General features: G+C 41.8%; 1 protein-coding gene across 1 annotated transcript in view; it reads right to left on the bottom strand.

Moving 5' to 3' along the window:
• The window catches only part of LOC306925204 (uncharacterized protein), a 200359-nt gene that overhangs the window by 57089 nt on the left and 125029 nt on the right, over positions 1-18241 (bottom strand). The window contains exon 18 of the mRNA XM_079503895.1: positions 17589-17759. Within this exon, the coding sequence (XP_079360021.1) occupies positions 17589-17759 (171 nt within the window). The remainder of the gene's footprint in view (positions 1-17588; positions 17760-18241) is intronic.

Raw genomic sequence — 18241 nt, forward strand, 5'->3', positions numbered from 1 at the left:
AGAGTTGACTAGTTTATGGTACAACAATAGAGTCAGCTGCAGAGTTGACTAGTTTCTGGTCATACAACAATAGAGTCAGCTGCAGAGTTGACTAGTTTCTGGTACAACAATAGAGTCAGCTGCAGAGTTGACTAGTTTCTGGTACAACAATAGAGTCAGCTGCAGAGTTGACTAGTTTATGGTACAACAATAGAGTCAGCTGCAGAGTTGACTAGTTTATGGTACAACAATAGAGTCAGCTGCAGAGTTGACTAGTTTCTGGTCATACAACAATAGAGTCAGCTGCAGAGTTGACTAGTTTCTGGTACAACAATAGAGTCAGCTGCAGAGTTGACTAGTTTCTGGTACAACAATAGAGTCAGCTGCAGAGTTGACTAGTTTCTGGTACAACAATAGAGTCAGCTGCAGAGTTGACTAGTTTATGGTCATACAACAATAGAGTCAGCTGCAGAGTTGACTAGTTTCTGGTCGTACAACAACAACAACAACAACAACAACAGCAGCAGAGTTGCAACATAAAAACAAGACAAGTCAAACGGTGCAGGATTAGATGGATAGCTTGGCTTGACATAAAATAAACCATTACAAAAGTTAAACCATTCAGGACGGGAACCCCATTTGGTGTTTTAAACATTGTGTTATACTTTAGCTATTGAAAAATAGCAGATCTACAAGCTCGTAGCGCAATTTGTGTGGCGCAAATCTTTGACTGTATATTCTTTCAGAGCGAATGTTTTTAACTCAAATATTTGCTTCTGGGAGGTCCCTGCAACAACACATTTTCAGATCGGGGTCGGCGGCCAATTACATATAATTTCCGGGGTCCTTGTCATGAAATAGTTTGACAATCACTGATATAGAAACATAGGGTTTTTCAGAAAGCTGTCAGGATTTAGAAGATATTTGTAGAATCGTCCTCAGGTCTAAATGGGTTAACCCATTTTGGGCGGGTGTTAGCATTATGTTATGCTTTAGCTATTGAAAAATAGCAGATCTACAAGCTCATAGCGCGGCACCGAGTGGTGTGCTACGAGCTTGTAGGTCTGCTATTTTTGAAAAATGACTGACGACTGACATAGAAACATAGCTTTTTCAGAAAACTGTCAGGATGTAGAAGACATTTTTAGAATCTGATCTCAGGTCAAAATGGGTTAAACAGAAATGTGCAAAGCTACAAACCTGCAGCAATCAGGAGGAAAGATGAAGATGAAGTGAAACTGATTGATTATGTGACGATGATGATGATGATGAAGATGAAGATGATGATGATGAATACCAGTGTTGATTTTGTCGACTACTAAAACTATGGCGAAAAATTTCGTCGACTACCTTTTTTCACTGAGGAAAACTACATGGAAACTAAATAAAAACGAAGCTATGATGACTAAAACTAAGACTAAATGTATTTGTCAACAAATAAAAAATGTTAAATGTAAAATGTTAGGAAGGGACTAGTGGACAAGAGATCCAGTAGGAGTCATTTTACACTCGGTTGCATGCTGAAAATAGCAGATCTACAAGCTCACAACGCGTCACAGTGTAGATTGGCTATTTTAAGCAAATGTAAAATCAGTCATTACGACGGCATCAAGGCCCGCCAAAATACATTTTACTCGACTGAATCAACCGTAGATTTAGTCGACTAAAACTAGACTAAACACTAAGTCATTCCAGGTGACTAAAACTAAATAAACTATTCAAGAGACTATGACTACAACTAAAATCAAAATGTGCTGCCAAAAACTGATGAATACTGAAGAATGTATATTGATATGACAGTGATGATTATGAATACTGAATAATGTATATTGATATGACAGTGATGATTATGAATACTGAATAATGTATATTGATATGACAGTGATGATTATGAAGAATGTATATTGGTATGACAGTGATGCTTATGAATGAATGTATATTGATATGACAGTGATGATTATGAATGAATGTATATTGATATGACAGTGATGATTATGAATAATGTATATTGATATGACAGTGATGATTATGAATGAATGTGTATTGATATGACAGTGATGATTATGAATGAATGTGTATTGATATGACAGTGATGATTATGAATGAATGTATATTGATATGACAGTGATGATTATGAATGAATGTATATTGATATGACAGTGATGATTATGAATGAATGTATATTGATATGACAGATGATTATGAAGAATGTATATTGATATGACAGTGATGCTTATGAATGAATGTATATTGATATGACAGTGATGCTTATGAATGAATGTATATTGATATGACAGTGATGATTATGAATACTGAAGAATGTATATTGATATGACAGTGATGATTATGAATACTGAAGAATGTATATTGATATGACAGTGATGATTATGAAGAATGTATATTGATATGACAGTGATGATTATGAATGAATGTATATTGATATGACAGTGATGATTATGAATGAATGTATATTGATACAGTGATGCTTATGAATGAATGTATATTGATATGACAGTGATGATTATGAATGAATGTATATTGATATGACAGTGATGATTATGAATACTGAAGAATGTATATTGATATGACAGTGATGATTATGAATACTGAAGAATGTATATTGATATGACAGTGATGATTATGAAGAATGTATATTGATATGACAGTGATGATTATGAATGAATGTATATTGATATGACAGTGATGATTATGAATGAATGTATATTGATACAGTGATGCTTATGAATGAATGTATATTGATATGACAGTGATGCTTATGAATGAATGTATATTGATATGACAGTGATGATTATGAAGAATGTATATTGATATGACAGTGATGATTATGAATGAATGTATATTGATATGACAGTGATGATTATGAATACTGAATAATGTATATTGATATGACAGTGATGATTATGAATGAATGTATATTGATATGACAGTGATGATTATGAATGAATGTATATTGATATGACAGTGATGATTATGAATACTGAATAATGTATATTGATATGACAGTGATGATTATGAATGAATGTATATTGATACAGTGATGCTTATGAATGAATGTATATTGATATGACAGTGATGATTATGAATGAATGTATATTGATATGACAGTGATGATTATGAATGAATGTATATTGATATGACAGTGATGCTTATGAATGAATGTATATTGATATGACAGTGATGATTATGAATACTGAATAATGTATATTGATATGACAGTGATGATTATGAATACTGAATAATGTATATTGATATGACAGTGATGATTATGAATGAATGTATATTGATACAGTGATGCTTATGAATGAATGTATATTGATATGACAGTGATGATTATGAATGAATGTATATTGATATGACAGTGATGATTATGAATGAATGTATATTGATATGACAGTGATGCTTATGAATGAATGTATATTGATATGACAGTGATGATTATGAATACTGAATAATGTATATTGATATGACAGTGATGATTATGAATACTGAATAATGTATATTGATATGACAGTGATGATTATGAAGAATGTATATTGATATGACAGTGATGATTATGAATGAATGTATATTGATATGACAGTGATGATTATGAATGAATGTATATTGATACAGTGATGCTTATGAATGAATGTATATTGATATGACAGTGATGCTTATGAATGAATGTATATTGATATGACAGTGATGATTATGAATGAATGTATATTGATATGACAGTGATGATTATGAATACTGAATAATGTATATTGATATGACAGTGATGCTTATGAATGAATGTATATTGATATGACAGTGATGATTATGAATGAATGTATATTGATATGACAGTGATGATTATGAATGAATGCATATTGATATGACAGTGATGATTATGAATACTGAATAATGTATATTGATATGACAGTGATGATTATGAATACTGAATAATGTATATTGATATGACAGTGATGATTATGAAGAATGTATATTGATATGACAGTGATGATTATGAATGAATGTATATTGATATGACAGTGATGATTATGAATGAATGTATATTGATACAGTGATGCTTATGAATGAATGTATATTGATATGACAGTGATGCTTATGAATGAATGTATATTGATATGACAGTGATGATTATGAATGAATGTATATTGATATGACAGTGATGATTATGAATACTGAATAATGTATATTGATATGACAGTGATGCTTATGAATGAATGTATATTGATATGACAGTGATGATTATGAATACTGAATAATGTATATTGATATGACAGTGATGATTATGAATACTGAATAATGTATATTGATATGACAGTGATGATTATGAATACTGAATAATGTATATTGATATGACAGTGATGCTTATGAATGAATGTATATTGATATGACAGTGATGATTATGAATACTGAATAATGTATATTGATATGACAGTGATGATTATGAATACTGAATAATGTATATTGATATGACAGTGATGATTATGAAGAATGTATATTGATATGACAGTGATGATTATGAATGAATGTATATTGATATGACAGTGATGATTATGAAGAATGTATATTGATATGACAGTGATGATTATGAATGAATGTATATTGATATGACAGTGATGATTATGAATACTGAATAATGTATATTGATATGACAGTGATGATTATGAATGAATGTATATTGATACAGTGATGCTTATGAATGAATGTATATTGATATGACAGTGATGATTATGAATAATGTATATTGATATGACAGTGATGATTATGAAGAATGTATATTGATATGACAGTGATGCTTATGAATGAATGTATATTGATATGACAGTGATGCTTATGAATGAATGTATATTGATATGACAGTGATGATTATGAATACTGAATAATGTATATTGGTATGACAGTGATGATTATGAAGAATGTATATTGATATGACAGTGATGCTTATGAATGAATGTATATTGATATGACAGTGATGATTATGAATAATGTATATTGATATGACAGTGATGATTATGAATGAATGTATATTGATATGACAGATGATTATGAAGAATGTATATTGATATGACAGATGATTATGAATAATGTATATTGATATGACAGTGATGCTTATGAAGAATGTATATTGATATGACAGTGATGATTATGAAGAATGTATATTGATATGACAGTGATGATTATGAAGAATGTATATTGATATGACAGTGATGATTATGAAGAATGTATATTGATATGACAGTGATGATTATGAAGAATGTATATTGATATGACAGTGATGATTATGAATAATGTATATTGATATGACAGTGATGATTATGAATGAATGTATATTGATATGACAGATGATTATGAATGAATGTATATTGATATGACAGTGATGATTATGAATGAATGTATATTGATATGACAGATGATTATGAAGAATGTATATTGATGACAGTGATGATTATGAATAATGTATATTGATATGACAGTGATGATTATGAATGAATGTATATTGATATGACAGTGATGATTATGAATGAATGTATATTGATATGACAGTGATGCTTATGAATGAATGTATATTGATATGACAGTGATGATTATGAATGAATGTATATTGATATGACAGTGATGCTTATGAATGTATATTGATACAGTGATGCTTATGAATAATGTATATTGATACAGTGATGCTTATGAATGAATGTATATTGATATGACAGTGATGCTTATGAATGTATATTGATATGACAGTTATGATTATGAATGTATATTGATATGACAGTGATGATTATGAATGCTGATGTTCGTTGATTAAAGTGAGTGAAATAAAGATAATTCTTCATGTTTTTCCCTCTGTACGACATGTTTTATTCAAATAACAGTTTTCATTCTGTGAATCTATGGTTGGTGTCTTTGAAGGCTAACTGTAACTTAAAGCTACCACTTGGGAAGTGCTATCATGTTGACATATTATCTAGGGATATAGACCTTTTTAACCCATTGTGGGCGGGAACCCTTGTTGGTGTTTTAAGCATTATGTAATGCTTTAGCTATCTACAAGCTCGTAGCGCGGCACCGAGTGCTGTGCTACGAGCTTGTTTTTTTTTAAGTTTTTGAAGTTCCAGATCGCAGCTTTGAGGTGGATTATGGGGTGTAATAAATAACACTTGTACAGTGAAGAGGTCAGAGGTCATAACACAGTTACAGTAACACAATCTGAGAAGACATGGTTGAAACACAAAGGAAAAAAAACGCGCCCTCTTTTCCTTTGATGGAGACAACAGTCTGTCTGTCTGTCTCGAGAGACTACAGTACACAATGAGAGAGAGAGAGAGAGACTACAGTACACAATGAGAGAGAGAGAGACTACAGTACACAATGAGAGAGAGAGAGAGAGAGAGAGAGACTACAGTGTTGCTGCTGCCACTGTACTGAATGAGAGAGAGAGAGAGAGAGAGAGAGAGAGAGAGAGAGAGAGAGACTACAGTGTTGCTGCTGCCACTGTACTGAATGAGAGAGAGAGAGAGAGAGAGAGAGAGAGAGAGAGAGAGAGAGAGAGAGAGAGAGAGAGAGAGACTACAGTGTTGCTGCTGCCACTGTACTGAATGAGAGAGAGAGAGAGAGAGAGAGAGAGAGAGAGAGAGAGACTACAGTGTTGCTGCTGCCACTGTACTGAATGAGAGAGAGAGAGAGAGAGAGAGAGAGAGAGAGAGAGAGAGAGAGAGAGAGAGACTACAGTGTTGCTGCTGCCACTGTACTGAGAGAGAGAGAGAGAGAGAGAGAGAGAGAGAGAGAGAGAGAGAGAGAGAGAGAGAGAGATAAGAAGAGAAAGGAAAACAATTGCAGTGACTCAGCAGCTTTATTGCACGCTCTCTACTTTGTGACACACACACACACACACACACACACACACACACACACACACACACACACACACACACACACACACACACACACACACACACACACACACACACACACACACACACACACACACACACACACACACACACACACACACACACACACACACACACACACACACACACACACACACACACACACACAGGGGAATTCTCCCTCCTCAGTTCCCACTATGCTCCGTACCGTACCGTACCGCACCGTATGTAGTACAACACCGTTGTACTACATACGGTACGCAGTACAACAGTGTTGTCAAAGGGAGAAAAATATGTCACTCGCTCATCCCCTGGTTCTAAAGTCCTGATGTCACTCGCTCATCCCCTGGTTCTAAAGTCCTGATGTCACTCGCTCATCCCCTGGTTCTAAAGTCCTGACGTCACTCGCTCATCCCCTGGTTCTAAAGTCCTGATGTCACTCGCTCATCCCCTGGTTCTAAAGTCCTGATGTCACTCGCTCATCCCCTGGTTCTAAAGTCCTGATGTCACTCGCTCATCCCCTGGTTCTAAAGTCCTGATGTCACTCGCTCATCCCCTGGTTCTAAAGTCCTGATGTCACTCGCTCATCCCCTGGTTCTAAAGTCCTGATGTCACTCGCTCATCCTGGTTCCAAAGTCCTGACGTCACTCGCTCATCCCCTGGTTCTAAAGTCCTGACGTCACTCGCTCATCCCCTGGTTCTAAAGTCCTGACGTCACTCGCTCATCCCCTGGTTCTAAAGTCATGATGTCACTCGCTCATCCCCTGGTTCTAAAGTCCTGATGTCACTCGCTCATCCCCTGGTTCTAAAGCCCTGACGTCACTCGCTCATCCCCTCGATTCCCCTGGTTCACGGAAGTAATTACTCTATGGAGAATAACATCTTAAAATCGTCTCATATAAGCATTGTGGTCCAAAAATAAACAATCTGTCTCTGCGTTATTGTGTCTCTGCGTCTCTGTATGGTTTATGACAGTCAGTCACTCACACATCCCATCATCAGGGAGGACAGTCAGTCACTCACACATCCCATCATCAGGGAGGACAGTCAGTCACTCACACATCCCATCCTCAGGGAGGCGTCTCTGTATGGTTTATGACAGTCAGTCACTCACACATCCCATCCTCAGGGAGGTGTCTCTGTATGGTTTATGACAGTCAGTCACTCACACATCCCATCCTCAGGGAGGCGTCTCTGTATGGTTTATGACAGTCAGTCACTCACACATCCCATCCTCAGGGAGGCGTCTCTGTATGGTTTATGACAGTCAGTCACTCACACATCCCATCCTCAGGGAGGCGTCTCTGTATGGTTTATGACAGTCAGTCACTCACACATCCCATCCTCAGGGAGGTGTCTCTGTATGGTTTATGACAGTCAGTCACTCACACATCCCATCCTCAGGGAGGCGTCTCTGTATGGTTTATGACAGTCAGTCACTCACACATCCCATCCTCAGGGAGGCGTCTCTGTATCGTTTATGACAGTCAGTCACTCACACATCCCAATGATCTGTAATCAATGATGATGATCATCATTGATTACAGATCATTGTTGTAAAATCAAAGTTAATTTAACTCTGAGAGTTAAGGCCATAAGGCTCCATTTGGTTCCAAACTATCATTTAGTTGGGGTCCCCCTGGAACTCCTCTAAGGACCCCTGGGGTCCCCCTGGAACTCCTCTAAGGACCCCTGGGGTCCCCCTGGAACTCCTCTAAGGACCCCTGGGGGTCCCCATGGAACTCCTCTAAGGACCCCTGGGGTCCCCCTGGAACTCCTCTAAGGACCCCTGGGGGTCCCCATGGAACTCCTCTAAGGACCCCTGGGGTCCCCCTGGAACTCCTCTAAGGACCCCTGGGGGTCCCCCTGGAACTCCTCTAAGGACCCCTGGGGGTCCCCCTGGAACTCCTCTAAGGACCCCTGGGGTCCCCCTGGAACTCCTCTAAGGACCCCTGGGGTCCCCCTGGAACTCCTCTAAGGACCCCTGGGGGTCCCCCTGGAACTCCTCTAAGGACCCCTGGGGTCCCCCTGGAACTCCTCTAAGGACCCCTGGGGGTCCCCCTGGAACTCCTCTAAGGACCCCTGGGGGTCCCCCTGGAACTCCTCTAAGGACCCCTGGGGGTCCCCGGACCACACTTTGGGAACCACTGCCCTGGAGGTCTGTCTCCATGTGAGTGAAACGGCCTGTGGATGATTTGGTTATTTTTCAAACAGTTCTTATATGAGGCGATCTAAAATCCCCCCTATGGGGATTACAATGCAAATAAAAAGTACATGAACCCGTGGACTTATAGCGCCCTCTAGCGATGTTGACGTCAGACTTCGGTGCTCTACACTGTATCTATACACCCTTTGTCAAGTCCCGCCCCCGTGGTTGTGCCCCTCTTCGCACCCATTGGTTGCCGTTTCGTGGTTGGACAAAAATCCTCTCTCTCCATCCACTACCATTGAAATAACATGTTTTTCAGTTTCTTCGTATTGATATTCTGTGAATTCAATTCTTATTTTAAACGTCAGTAAAAAGGAACATCACAGGTCCAGCATGGTGACTGCAGGGCATGTTTGATGTTTCTTCCTAAAAAATGATGTTTCAGCAAATTCAACATAAACAAGGTGGAACCATCAGTCAGGGACCAATCAGAAGTTGCACACACACACACACACACACACACTTAATGCTTGAGGCAATGACGCACGCGTAATATCTATGTCTCACAGTCTACTATACGTGTTGGGACATTAAGGTCCTTGCGCGTGCACAGACGCACACACACACACACACACACACACACACACACACACACACACACACACACACACACACACACACACACACACACACACACACACACACACACACACACACACACACACACACACACACACACACACACACACACACACACACACACACACACACACACACACACACACACACACACACACACACACACACACACACATTTAACTGCTCACTGGAGAAACTCAATTAGATTCTGGTGGTGTTGACACACACACACACACACACACACATTTAACTGCTCACTGGAGAAACTCAATTAGATTCTGGTGGTGTTGTTTATTTGGGCTGAGGTTGCTAGGCGACCAGAGAGAGGTCCTGGAGGGGAGAAAGAGAAGGGGCGTTCCGATTGGTCAGAATAACTCACAGCCACACTGTACGAATGCTCTCCGATTGGTCAGAAGAACTCACAGCCACACTGTACGAATGCTCTCCGATTGGTCAGAAGAACTCACAGCCACACTGTACGAATGCTCTCCGATTGGTCAGAAGAACTCACAGCCACACTGTACGAATGCTCTCCGATTGGCCAGAACGTTCGGAGTTTGGACTGAAGAGCGTTCCCTTCTAGACTGTGAACATCAGTGGTTCTCAAAAGCTTTTCATCTCCAGACCCTAAAGATAGAAATTAGGCCGTTTGCCCAGGCAGGGTCCCAGGGGGGACGGGGGGTCCCAGGAGGGTCCCATACTAGGGGGGGGGGTCCCATACTAGTGAGAATACACGATCTACAAGCTCACAACGAGTTCACACAGATGAGAAAAAAAGAAAAAAGGGTTCGGACGATAATGCAACAAAATAAGTGCAATCATTTCAAAACATTGTGACCCGGCGATTTGGATCACATGGTGATCATTCAGCTCTAGAGTTGTGGTTACTACACCTTTTAGCACGTGACCCAAAAAAGATAAATTAACCCCTGGACTACTGTTGACGGAATTGACGGATTTAATTGATAAATCCAAACCTTCCGTTGACGGAATGGTTTAATGGTTTACGGCTGGTTTAATTCCCTATAATCTGGGGTTTAATGTAGAAAAATGTAGCAACTTTTGGCTAGTTTGGCTAACGGCCGATGTAATCTACCTAAAACCGGCCGGAATCCTGGCGTGCACGGTCGATCACGCACGTGCACGGTCGATCACGCACGCGCACGGTCTTTATGTCCATCGCTGCGTAAAATGCGATATTTTGGGCTTGATTTAGAGCTTAATTTGACTTAGTTATAAAAAATACGATGATCGCTTAGCATCCCGGACATCTGATAGAGCTGCACAGGGTGAAACTATTGCCGGATGTTTTGAATCGTTAAACCGGAAGTGATCTCGCCAGAGTGGCTCTATTGGGTCAAAATCGGCATGATGGTGACGTTACGCGAAGCGACGCATTGTGAGCTTGTAGATCGGCGTTTTTATAATGCATCAAACTTTTATAGAGGGGACCTGGTGTGACAATAAAATTGCTCCGTCTAGAAAAGGGGCTTTGCATCATTGTCAGCTGGAACCCTATAGGGTGTGTAGGATGGATTTAGCTTTCTCTCTCCATTCTGTCAAACTATAGTAAAACCAAACCAAAACAGGGCCTATTCCAAAGCCCCCCCAGGTACATTATATATTTAAACTATTTTCAGCAATGGTACACTTATTTTTTCAGTGGGTAGATCGTGTTGAGCTGGTCATTTTGAAAGTAGATCTCACGTCATAAATGTGTGGGCACCCCTGATGTAGGACTAGTAGCATGCCAAAGTTTGTGCTATTGCCATTGAGAATGCATTGGGCGTTTACGTTAAATAACTCCGAAACTACAAATCATTTCAAAGTAAAACGTTCCAGCATGTGTCTCCACAGTAAGCTGAATTATAAAAAGTGTGAATGGAGTTTCTAGGTGAAAGTGCTTTTTTGACGTCCCAATATCTGCCATTGAGCCCCATTGTGAATTTCTCAAATTTGAAAGCACTATATTTCTAAAACTATGAAACATTTCAAAGATTTATTTTCAGGCAAACATGTCCACCGTAAGATGAACCTAAATAGGTTTGAATGGGGTTTCTAGGTGTAAGTATGTAGGACTAGTAGCATGGCAAAGTTTGTGCTATTGCCATTGAGAATGCATTGGGCGTTTACGTTAAATAACTCAGAAACTACAAATCATTTCAAGGTAAAAAGTTCCAGCATGTGTCTCCACAGTAGGCTGCATTATAAAAAATCACACCCGTGTGAACTGAGTGGTGTAAGGTCTTAGCCTGTCTGACGTAATGAAATCATGTCTGACGTAATTAAATCACATCCGGGTGAACAGGGTGAACATAGCAACCATTCTCATTTTTTCTGCACAAACAAAGCCAGTTGTAGGAGTGGTTTACACCAGGGGTTCTCAACGTTTTTGGCCGGGGACCCCCGGAAATGCTTTGGCAATGTATCGGGACCCCCGCCCCGCCCCCTCCCGACTCCCGAAATTGACTGCTACAATAACCTTAAACCATTTTGGGCGGGAACCCCTTTTGGTGTTTTAAGCATTGTTATAATTTAGCTATTGAAAAATAGCAGATCTACAAGCTCATAGCGCGCCACCAAGTGGCGCGATACGAGCTTGTAGGTCTGCTATTTTTGAAAAATCGTGAAAATAAAATTTTAAAAAAAATCTTTTTTTTTTTTTTTTTAATAATTTGGGGACCCCCTAAAATAATTTGGCGACCCCCGAGGGGTCGCGACCCACGGGTTGAGAACCCCTGGTTTACACCACTCAAAAATGTGAATGGAGTTTCTAGGTGAAAGTGCTTTTTTGACGTGCCAATATCTGCCATTGAGCCCCATTGTGAATTTCTCAAATTTGAAAGCACTATATTTCTAAAACTATGAAACATTTCAAAGATGTATTTTCAGGCAAACATGTCCACCGTAAGATGAACCTAAATAGGTTTGAATGGGGTTTATAGGTGTAAGTATGTAGGACTAGTAGCATGCCAACGTTTGTGCTATTGCCATTGAGAATGCATTGGGCGTTTAAGTTAAATAACTCCGAAACTACAAATCATTTCAAAGTAAAAAGTTCCAGCATGTGTCTTCACAGTAAGCTGCATTATAAAAAAATCACACCCGTGTGAACTGAGTGGTGTAAGGTCTTAGCCTGTCTGACGTAATGAAATCATGTCTGACGTAATGAAATCACACCCGGGTGAACAGGGTGAACATAGCAACCATGCTCATTTTTTCTGCACAAACAAAGCCAGTTGTAGGAGTGGTTTACACCACTCAAAAATGTGAATGGAGTTTCTAGGTGAAAGTGCTTTTTTGACGTGCCAATATCTGCCATTGAGCCCCATTGTGAATTTCTCAAATTTGAAAGCACTATATTTCTAAAACTATGAAACATTTCAAAGATTTATTTTCAGGCAAACATGTCCACCGTAAGATGAACCTAAATAGGTTTGAATGGGGGTTCTAGGTGTAAGTATGTAGGACTAGTAGCATGGCAAAGTTTGTGCTATTGCCATTGAGAATGCATTGGGTGTTTAAGTTAAATACGGGGGGGGACATATTTTGACAGCAGAAACTGCCTGTCATAATTTCTCCTCCCTATTCCAAAGCCCCCCCAGGTACATTATATATTTAAACTATTTTCAGCAATGGTACACTTGTTTTTTCAGTGGGTACATCGTGTTGAGCTGGTCATTTTGAAAGTAGATCTCACGTCATAAATGTGTGGGCACCCCTGATGTAGGACTAGTAGCATGCCAAAGTTTGTGCTATTGCCATTGAGAATGCATTGGGCATTTACGTTAAATAACTCAGAAACTACAAATCATTTCAAGGTAAAAAGTTCCAGCATGTGTCTCCACAGTAAGCTGAATTATAAAATGTGTGAATAGAGTTTCTAGGTGAAAGTAATTTTTTGACGTGCCATACAGCTGCCATTGAGCCCCATTATACATTTATCAAATTTGAAAGCACAATATTTCTAAAACTATAAAACATTTCAAAGATTTATTTTCAGGCAAACATGTCCACCGTAAGATGAACCTAAATAGGTTTGAATGGGGTTTCTAGGTGTAAGTATGTAGGACTAGTAGCATGCCAACGTTTGTGCTATTGCCATTGAGAATGCATTGGGCGTTTAAGTTAAATAACTCCGAAACTACAAATCATTTCAAAGTAAAAAGTTCCAGCATGTGTCTTCACAGTAAGCTGCATTATAAAAAATCACACCCGTGTGAACTGAGTGGTGTAAGGTCTTAGCCTGTCTGACGTAATGAAATCATGTCTGACGTAATGAAATCACACCCGGGTGAACAGGGTGAACATAGCAACCATGCTCATTTTTTCTGCACAAACAAAGCCAGTTGTAGGAGTGGTTTACACCAGGGGTTCTCAACGTTTTTGGCCGGGGACCCCCGGAAATGCTTTGGCAATGTATCGGGACCCCCGCCCCGCCCGACTCCCGAAATTGACTGCTACAATAACCTTAAACCATTTTGGGCGGGAACCCCTTTTGGTGTTTTAAGCATCGTTATAATTTAGCTATTGAAAAATAGCAGATCTACAAGCTCATAGCGCGCCACCAAGTGGCGCGATACGAACTTGTAGGTCTGCTATTTTTGAAAAATCGTGAAAATAAAATTTTAAAAAAAATCTTTTTTTTTTTTTTTTTTAATAATTTGGGGACCCCCTAAAATAATGTGGCGACCCCCCGAGGGGTCGCGACCCACGGGTTGAGAACCCCTGGTTTACACCACTCAAAAATGTGAATGGAGTTTCTAGGTGAAAGTGCTTTTTTGACGTGCCAATATCTGCCATTGAGCCCCATTGTGAATTTCTCAAATTTGAAAGCACTATATTTCTAAAACTATGAAACATTTCAAAGATGTATTTTCAGGCAAACATGTCCACCGTAAGATGAACCTAAATAGGTTTGAATGGGGTTTATAGGTGTAAGTATGTAGGACTAGTAGCATGCCAACGTTTGTGCTATTGCCATTGAGAATGCATTGGGTGTTTAAGTTAAATACGGGGGGGACATATTTTGACAGCAGAAACTGCCTGTCATAATTTCTCCACCCTATTCCAAAGCCCCCCCAGGTACATTATATATTTAAACTATTTTCAGCAATGGTACACTTGTTTTTTCAGTGGGTAGATCTTGTTGAGCTGGTCATTTTGAAAGTAGATCTCACATCATAAATGTGTGGGCACCCCTGATGTAGGCCTATATGTCTAAAACGGTGAACTTATCCAACGTAGTTATTTAGTCACAATTTATTATTATTATTCAATTTTATTAAATAAAGAATTCTGAGAGTCTAAATGTAATCAAATGGGTCTGAGAGGCTAAATGTCATCAGATGGTGGTCCGTGGCTCAAATGGGTCTGAGAGGCTAAATGCCATCAGATGGTGGTCCGTGGCTCAAATGGGTCTGAGAGGCTAAATGTCATCAGATGGTGGTCCGTGGCTCAAATGGGTCTGAGAGGCTAAATGTCATCAGATGGTGGTCCGTGGCTCAGATGGGTCTGAGAGGCTAAATGTCATCAAATGGTGGTTCCGCGGCTCAAATGGGTCTGAGAGGCTGATCTCTAATGGCGTGCCCAGGATAGGGATGCCAGTTTGAAAGAGGTTCAGATGAAAAGCATGACAACATGTCGTTGGTGACTCAGTGTAACAATAACAATAACACACACAGCTCTACTACTGTACTGGTGCGTGCCACGGTGTGGTGGTCAGCCTGGGGCTTAACCCCCCCGAGACCTGAGACTACAGCCTGGGGCTTAACCCACCGAGACCTGAGACTACAGTCAGCCTGGGGCTTATCCCCCCGAGACCTGAGACTACAGCCTGGGGATCAACCCCCCGAGACCTGAGACTACAGTCAGCCTGGGGCTTAACCCCCCGAGACCTGAGACTACAGCCTGGGGCTTAACCCCCCGAGACCTGAGACTACAGCCTGGGGCTTAACCCCCCGAGACCTGAGACTACAGCCTGGGGCTTAACCCACCGAGACCTGAGACTACAGCCTGGGGCTTAACCCACCGAGACCTGAGACTACAGTCAGCCTGGGGCTTAACCCACCGAGACCTGAGACTACAGCCTGGGGCTTAACCCACGAGACCTGAGACTACAGCCTGGGGCTTAACCCCCCGAGACCTGAGACTACAGCCAGCCTGGGGCTTAACCCCCCGAGACCTGAGACTACAGCCTGGGGCTTAACCCACCGAGACCTGAGACTACAGCCTGGGGCTTAACCCCCCGAGACCTGAGACTACAGTCAGCCTGGGGCTTAACCCCCCGAGACCTGAGACTACAGCCTGGGGCTTATCCCCCCGAGACCTGAGACTACAGCCTGGGGCTTAACCCACCGAGACCTGAGACTACAGCCTGGGGCTTAACCCACCGAGACCTGAGACTACAGTCAGCCTGGGGCTTAACCCCCCGAGACCTGAGACTACAGCCTGGGGCTTAACCCCCCGAGACCTGAGACTACAGCCTGGGGCTTAACCCACAGAGACCTGAGACTACAGCCTGGGGCTTATCCCCCCGAGACCTGAGACTACAGCCTGGGGCTTATCCCCCCCGAGACCTGAGACTACAGTCAGCCTGGGGCTTAACCCACCGAGACCTGAGACTACAGCCTGGGGCTTAACCCACCGAGACCTGAGACTACAGCCTGGGGCTTATCCCCCCGAGACCTGAGACTACAGCCTGGGGCTTAACCCACCGAGACCTGAGACTACAGCCTGGGGCTTATCCCCCCGAGACCTGAGACTACAGCCTGGGGCTTAACCCACCGAGACCTGAGACTACAGCCTGGGGCTTAACCCCCCGAGACCTGAGACTACAGCATGGGGCTTAACCCACCGAGACCTGAGACTACAGCCTGGGGCTTATCCCCCCGAGACCTGAGACTACAGCCTGGGGCTTATCCCCCCGAGACCTGAGACTACAGCCTGGGGCTTAACCCACAGAGACCTGAGACTACATTCTACAAAAAGAAATGTCTTCTAAATCCTTCCTCAAAAGTTTCCTCAAAAACCCTATGTCTCTGGTGCCAGTTGGTTCTCAAACTATTCCATGTCAAGGACCTCAAAGATTATCTGTATTTGGCCGCCGACCCTCATCTGAAAATATGTTGTTTCAGGGACCACCCCCCCCCCCCCCTCCCCCAGCCAGAAGCAAAGATATGAGTTAAAAACGTTCGCTGTGAAAGAATATATATCCAAAGATTTGCGCAACATTTTCCCGGTTTTTCAACAATAGCAGATCTACAAGCTACGAGCTTGTAGATCTGCTATTGTTCCAACAGCTAAAAGTATAACACGATGCTTTAAAACACCAAAAGGGGGTTTAGTTCCTGTCCTGAGTGGGTTGTTTGATCCCCCCATGTCCCCCGGGACAACACTTGTGATGTGTGTGTGTGTGTGTGTGTGTGTGTGTGTGTGTGTGTGTGTGTGCTTTTGATTTTTGCCGATTAATGTTTGGTTTCTACATTCCAGCTGGTTCTTTAGTTAGTAGCCTTATGAATAATAGCCTTTCATGACTCCACGCAGTCAGCTAGGAGGAGTTTACAGTGCACGTGTGTGTGTGTGTGTGTGTGTGTGCACCGTGTACCCACCGAGGCGGGAGTCGAACCTCCAGGCGGGGATGTGTGTGTGTGTGTGTGTGTGCGTGCGTGCGTGCGTGCGTGCATCGTGTCCTCACCCAGGCGGGGGTCGAACCTCCAGGCCGGGATGTGTGTGTGTGTGTGTGTGTGTGTGTGTGTGTGTGTGTGTGTGTGTGTGTGTGCGTGCGTGCATCGTGTCCTCACCCAGGCGGGGGTCGAACCTCCAGGCCGGGATGTGTGTGTGTGTGTGTGTGTGTGTGTGTGTGTGTGCGTGCGTGCGTGCGTGCGTGCGTGCGTGCGTGCGTGCGTGCATCGTGTCCTCACCCAGGCGGGGGTCGAACCTCCAGGCCGGGATGTGGTCGTTCTCTTTGAGGCCGCTGTCGGCGGGCAGCGGCACCGAGATGCTGATTGGCTCGTTCACATGAAGCTCCGCCCCCTCGCCGGCCAACAGGTGAACGGAGATGGCGGCCACGGGAGTCAGCTCCAAGCGGTTCTCTGGAGAGAGAGAGAGAGAGAGAGAGAGAGAGTCCTTCTAATTCAGTGTGAAGCCATTGAAGACCTGAGACCAGATTCTATAAATGTCTTCTAAATCCTGACAGTATTCTAAAAATCACACCCGTGTGAAGTGAGTGGTGCAACGCATGCTGTTTTCGTGTTTTTGTAGGCTCTACCCTCACGTTTAGCTGTGTTGCTCATTCATTCCACATGGAGGCGCTACCCTCACGTTTAGCTGTGTTGCTCATTCATTCCACATGGAGGCGCTACCCTCACGTTTAGCTGTGTTGCTCATTCATTCCACATGGAGGCGCTACCCTCACGTTTAGCTGTGTTGCTCATTCATTCCACATGGAGGCGCTACCCTCACGTTTAGCTGTGTTGCTCATTCATTCCACATGGAGGCGCTACCCTCACGTTTAGCTGTGTTGCTCATTCATTCCACATGGAGGCGCTACCCTCACGTTTAGCTGTGTTGCTCA

The sequence above is a fragment of the Electrona antarctica genome (genome assembly GCF_951216825.1).
Source record: "Electrona antarctica genome assembly, chromosome: 6".
NCBI classification, from domain to species: Eukaryota; Metazoa; Chordata; class Actinopteri; order Myctophiformes; family Myctophidae; genus Electrona; species Electrona antarctica.